Genomic DNA, 6,049 nt, shown 5'->3' on the forward strand with positions numbered 1-6,049 from the left:
TCTTCACTTTCGAAGTTTCTGTCCCTGGGAGCAGGAGTACTATAACCCCTATCAGGATCCTGGCTTGTATAAGGTATTCCTGCAGCGACCTCTGCTGGTAAAGAATGAACATGACGTGGAAGTGGATAATCAAGCACATAATCCTCCAAGTAGGTGGGTACCCGCCGGGTACGACTTGGATGAGGATCTGGCACTTGTTCTCCCTCGTAGTAATCTCTGGATGTAGCCATAACGCAGCTGATGTCCCGATCCGGCTCGAAGGACCAATTTGTGGGATATTCTGCGCTCAGTGCGATGGTTGGGACTCAACTGGTCTAATTCTTCGGTTAGAAAGAACTGCAGCTACTCCAGAGTGAACGTGTCCATTCTAGATATTTATTAGGCCATACAATTGTAAGTTGTATACAGGTTTGCGTGGATATACATCAAAGTGGTTTCTGTGAGTGAACAAATTAAGAATGATAAATATAAATGATAATATGACATGACAGAATATACACAGATAATGCTTGTATAAGTATACATGGAGAAGTTAAAGTTGTATGAAGTAATAGCAAAGTAGAGCTTATTGAAATATCTATACTCTAAATGCAGCTACATTAAACAGACCGGGCTGCCGCTGCTACTGCTAACAAGGTGTCAGATTACAAAAGTGTGTGCGCTGCTCTAGCACTCTCGTGCGCTATTGTAACATATGCCGATAAGACATTGTATACATATTTTTAATCACCATATGACAACAACTCCCTTGAATAAACATCGTTGATAGAATATAACAGGATGACTCGTTGAATATGTGAGCATTGCACCGGCGATTGTATGTAAATTATGTTGACACAATAACATTTCTGAGGAAAAATAAACTGAATCACGCTCTAACACTCTCTGAAAAACATCTACAATGACTTTAAATATTTTTACTTACGTAGTTATGAACGCACGGCAATACCACACAAATAAGAATTATTGATAAACAATGCCAGGATAACTCCGTGTACTGGATGCTGCCGACTGAACTTTTGCGCATACATCAGACACGTCTGAACAAGTTCGACTCGCGCATGCGTGAGGCGGGTAATTTTGTACATTTACAGTGATAACAGGAAAATAATGCATGTTCTTCTGAAGTCAGTTCAGTGTTGATTCAGTTCTGTTGGAAAGATCATCAATGCCATCATCCAGACCAGTTCAGTTCTCATCCAATCGTGCCACTACAGTCAGATCAATAATAATATCGTAATATTAAGTGAAAGAATCATGTAGAAGAGTTCTGGCTTCATTCCTCAGCAGACCGCAGCTGGAATCCACACCTCGGGGTCAGGACAACTGACTTAGTTTTAGAGTTGAAGTCAGAAATCAGTGACTGATGATGATGATGATGATGATGATGATGATGATAATGAATTGTTTTATTTCCGGAAGCTTAAGAGCGTGACGGGGCGGTTGCGGGACTTCAGCTCACGTCTTATCTGACAATAAGAGCACGGCCCGCAGCAGAAGGACAACACACAGTCGTTGCAAATAGAGTCCTGAGATAGAGAGAGAGAGAGAGAGAGAGAGAGAGAGAGAGAGAGAGAGAGAGAGAGAGAGAGAGAGAGAGATATGAGTTCACGTCTGACATCAAAAAATATTCTACACTGTTAAAAGGGATCAGTTGACTTAACTTAAAAAAAGTGAGGAAACCCGTTGCCTTAAGATTATTAAGTAGGCTAAATAAACTTCATGTGTCATAATCATTTAACAAACATGTATTCATACTTCAATGAGCTCGTTGTTTCTGCATTAAATTATTACATTATTTTAAAAATACATTTTTCGCTAACTATGATTTTGTATATATATGCACATTTCTGAAATACATAAGTTCCCTCTGATGCAGATCACTATTGTAACGTGGACTCGTGCATTTTCTGTAAAGCTGCTTTGAAATGATGTGTATTGTGAAAAGCGCAAATAAATGTGAATTGAATGTGTAATTGAAAAAATTAAGTTGACAATTCCAGATAACTTAATTTTTCCAATTACGCATAACATTTAGCCTAATCATTTTAAAGCAAGGGGTTTCCTCACTTTTTTAAGTTAATTCAACTGTCTAAAATGAATGCAACACTGTAAACAAATATTTTCATGATTTAGTATCATAACTTTTATCTTTTGTCAAAACTAATGTGTGAAGATAACATACTAATTTGAGTTTCTGTTTATTAAACCATTCTTCGTCATTGTATTAACTCAAATGTTTAATTACAACAAACTTAAAATTTTAAGTTAGACCAACAATTTTTTTTATAGTGTAGTTCAGACCGGATTAAGATGTGCATTTTTTGCAGTGAATTCCAGTAAAGTCATTACCTCAATGCCATACGTGCGTCGGACAGACACTCTCATCGCCATAGTGATGGGTGGGATGAGTCCGAAACTGTCCAGCAGAGGCAAGCAGAGACACTCTCCGTGATCTCGGGCTGTGATGCAGGCAAAGCACGGGCAGCACCAGAACGCAAAGCAGCCTGCCCAACCAGATCAGGAAGATCGGTCACCAGTTAACCACACAAAGAAAAAAACAATCAAATGTCCGACTATCCGTAGGGATTTCAATGAAAATGCACTCACAGTCTGGGAGCGTGTCGCATTCGCAGAGGCTGGTGGACCACTGGTCAGAACCCGGAGCCAAAACCAGGGGCTTCGGCTGCTGGATCACCATCTTAGTGGCCATGATGACCTGAGCTCTGAAACACAACACTGCTTATGAAGATTGAGGGAATGAGTGTCGACGAGGATCTGAGTTTTCAGACTTTATAGATCCTGCACATGTGTAGAGACCCGAGATTAGCATCACTTCACATCACGTCTCCACTGAGCAGGTTAGTCCGGTATACATGCTTTTCTTTTTATCGATAGATTTCAGGTGATACCAGTTCTGCTGCCGTGAGACATAACGACTCGTCGGCTTAAAGGATTAGTTCACTTTTTAAAAAACTTTTGCTGAGAATTTACTCGTCCCGATGTCATCCAAGATGTCCATGTCTTTCTTTCTTCAGTCGAAAAGAAATTAAGGTTTTTGATGAAAACATTTCTCCATATAATGTACTTCACTGGCGACCAAACGGTTCAAGGTCAGATGACAGTGTCAGCGCCGCTTCAACGGTTTTTAAACGATACCAGACGATGAATAAGGGTCATATCTAGCGAAACGATCGGTCATTTCAAAAATAAATAAAAAAGTTTAAGTTTTATAAGCACAAATGCTCGCCTTGCTCTGTTCTGTGATGCGCGTTCGTGACGTCACGTAATACGCAATTACGTTGAAAAGGTCACGCTTCTATGAAAACTCAAACATTTCTATCCTGACGAGTTTTCTTTTAGGCTTTTTAATATTACAACACCCAGGATACGCAAACGCAATGGGCATTTTAAACGATAAACTGACACAAAGACATTTGAATATGTGTGTATGGTCCTCCGTCCGCACATTTGTAAACACTGACTCGGTGAAGCGTGACCTTTTCAACGTAATTGCGTATTACGTGACGTCACGAACGCGCATCACAGAACAGAGCATTTGTGCTTATAAAACTTGAACTTTTTTATTTATTTTTGAAATGACCGATCGTTTCGCTAGATAATACCCTTATTCATCGTCTGGTGTCGTTTAAAGCCCGTTGAAGCGGCGCTGACACTGTCATCTGACCTTGAACCGTTTGGTCCCCAGTGAAGTACATTATATGGAGAAATGTTTTCATCAAAAACCTTAATTTCTTTTCGACTGAAGAAAGCCAGACATGGACATCTTGGATGACATCGGGGTGAGTAAATTCTCAGCAAAAGTTTTTTTTAAAGTGAACTAATCCTTTAATGAGGCTGCGACAGAACCGGGTGAACACAGCGCAACATCTTTGTTGATCAACAACTTTCCAATCAACCAATCTGATCTGATCCAATTTATGTCAAGTTTAGGCTTATAGTTATACGCAGGGTGATGCTTCTACATCAGCGTTATTCACCTATCACTTCCCTCTGATTTTATAGATGAGTATATTAGGGTTATGGTTGAGATTACATTTTTGGGGAGGAATTTTGTTCCAGGCTTAGCAAAATATGTTGACCCAGGGTTAGTGATGACAAATAACTCCAGGACGTGCGTGCACTGAAACTGAGAACTAGGCTATCTGTGAGAAAGAAAAGTAAGAATGCAACAAAAAAAAAGAGCATGCACTCAAGCCCAATATTTCATATTTTAAATGTTTAAAGCCGGCAAACAAAGGGTCTTGACGTCAAACTCGTGTTTTTGACATACCAGCCTTTTATTTAAGCTCCTACTGCTGTTTTATCAGTCTTCACCAGTGTTGGGGAAAGTTACTTTTAAAAGTAATGCATTACAATATTGCGTTACTCCATTAAAAAGTAACTAATTGCATTACTTAGTTACTTTTTTAGAAAAGTGATGCGTTACGTTACTTTTGCGCTACTTTTTTCCCCACCTGGGCTGGGCTTGTTTTTTTATAACACAAAAGTTATATTTTTGGGCAAATGTAAAGACCCTTTCATACCAAAAGTGAAATAATAATCCTCAGGCTGAAGGACAGTAGAGGAAAGCAAACAAGCAAACCTTTCTATCTATCTATAGTCATTGTTGCTTATTTAACTGAATCATTGAAGGTCAGAAGCAAGTACATTGGTCAATAAAGTGAGATTAAATGCAAAAAAAATGTTTTTATTTAACATATTTAGTTATTGGAGGTTTGCATAGTATTCTGATTCTGCATTTCGCTGATTTTATTAATTTTGAGGAATATTTAATATTTTTTTGTGCAAGTGAGATAAGTAAATACTCCTTTAAATGCAAACATTTAGTCTAGAACTACAATAAACATCATGTTCACACACTCATGTTCACACACTCACACACGCGCGCGCCTCTGCACTTTGATTTGTCTCAACATGAGGACAGGAGAGCTGTCAGTCAATAAATGGGAAAACAAAGTAACTTGCGTTACCTATTTGAAAAAGTAACTCAGATATTTTGTTGTAAATTTTAAAAGTAATGCCTTCACTGGTCTTCACACACCATAGCTTTGTGCATGAAGGATGCATTATGGGATGTTGAACTGATTTTTTTTTTACATTAATATTATTATCTATCATTGTTCCCAGGTTTCTTCCTCTACATCTAAATAACATCATTGGGAGTTTTTCCTTGCTAACCATCTTTGCAAGACACTTCCTTACATTTCATCTTCTTCTTTTTTCCAATACAAATGATTTGGTGAAAATACAGCTTTTAATGTTGTTTATATGGTGTTTTTAATCTGCTTTAAGACAAACCATGTGTAAATTCATAAGTCGACAGCATTGCTGAATATTTTCTGCTTAAAACTGCAGTGAACCAAAAACACGGTTTGAAATCGCTGGTATTTCTGACGTCACAAACTACCTTGTAACCAATCAGATCAACGTGTGATCGTCAACGAGTGGATCTCTGAGCTGAGTGAGTGAGTAGAGGCGGGGCTCATTTGCATATCGAACTGCGTATACTAAATGAGGAAAGAGTGTGGAGTTACATTCAAGCCATTTTATGGCATGAAGACTTTTTTTTTTCAAGGAAAATGTTTTAATGTGTAGTTTTGGTGATCAAAGATGAGTTTCAAGGGATACAATTATTGACTATATATAGGGGGACTGTAAATAAATTATTTCCTCATTATGGTTTCAAAGAAAGAAAGAAACACACCCTTTGTTAGTGTTGGCCATGTTTCCACGCCCCCTTGTTTGCTTGATTGAGTTCACCTGATCCCCGTGTGCTCGGATCCCTCTATATTGTGCTCCTTTCCCTTGTCTTTGCTGGTTTCTTGCATTCCTTGCTTGTGTCTACGGGTCTTGTTAGCGCTCACTACGTTGAGGGTACGTTTACATGACAATGAAGTGCTAAAAATGAAAATGTTTTTCCTTTCCCTTTATGATGACAGCGTCATTGAAATGATCCCGTTCACACTGATCTGCGAAAAACTACTAAAAGCGTTCATGTGTAAAAGCGTTTGTGTATCCAGGCCCC

At 38.6% G+C, this 6,049-nt stretch overlaps 1 protein-coding gene across 1 annotated transcript; it reads right to left on the reverse strand.

Moving 5' to 3' along the window:
* Positions 1 to 354: 354 nt before the first annotated feature.
* On the reverse strand, positions 355 to 2,783 carry LOC306992358 (cornifelin homolog B-like). Its single transcript, XM_079601124.1, has 3 exons — positions 2,611 to 2,783; positions 2,353 to 2,507; positions 355 to 1,529 (listed from the first exon to the last, which is right to left on the reverse strand). The coding sequence occupies exons 1-3, from the start codon at positions 2,711 to 2,713 to the stop codon at positions 1,410 to 1,412; spliced, it is 378 nt and encodes a 125-aa protein (XP_079457250.1). The 5' UTR covers positions 2,714 to 2,783; the 3' UTR covers positions 355 to 1,409.
* Positions 2,784 to 6,049: the final 3,266 nt, after the last annotated feature.

This window comes from Phoxinus phoxinus (genome assembly GCF_949152265.1).
Source record: "Phoxinus phoxinus genome assembly, chromosome: 2".
Classification (NCBI taxonomy): Eukaryota; Metazoa; Chordata; class Actinopteri; order Cypriniformes; family Leuciscidae; genus Phoxinus; species Phoxinus phoxinus.

Coding starts and splice junctions, on each gene's coding strand:
- LOC306992358 (XM_079601124.1), bottom strand. CDS start 2,713: ATGGCCACTAAGATGGTGATCCAGCAGCCGAAGCCCCTGGTTTTGGCT. Junction 2,508..2,610: donor ATGCGACACGCTCCCAGACT/GTGAGTGCATTT, acceptor CTGGTTGGGCAG/GCTGCTTTGCGTTCTGGTGC. Junction 1,530..2,352: donor GACGCACGTATGGCATTGAG/GTAATGACTTTA, acceptor TCTCTATCTCAG/GACTCTATTTGCAACGACTG.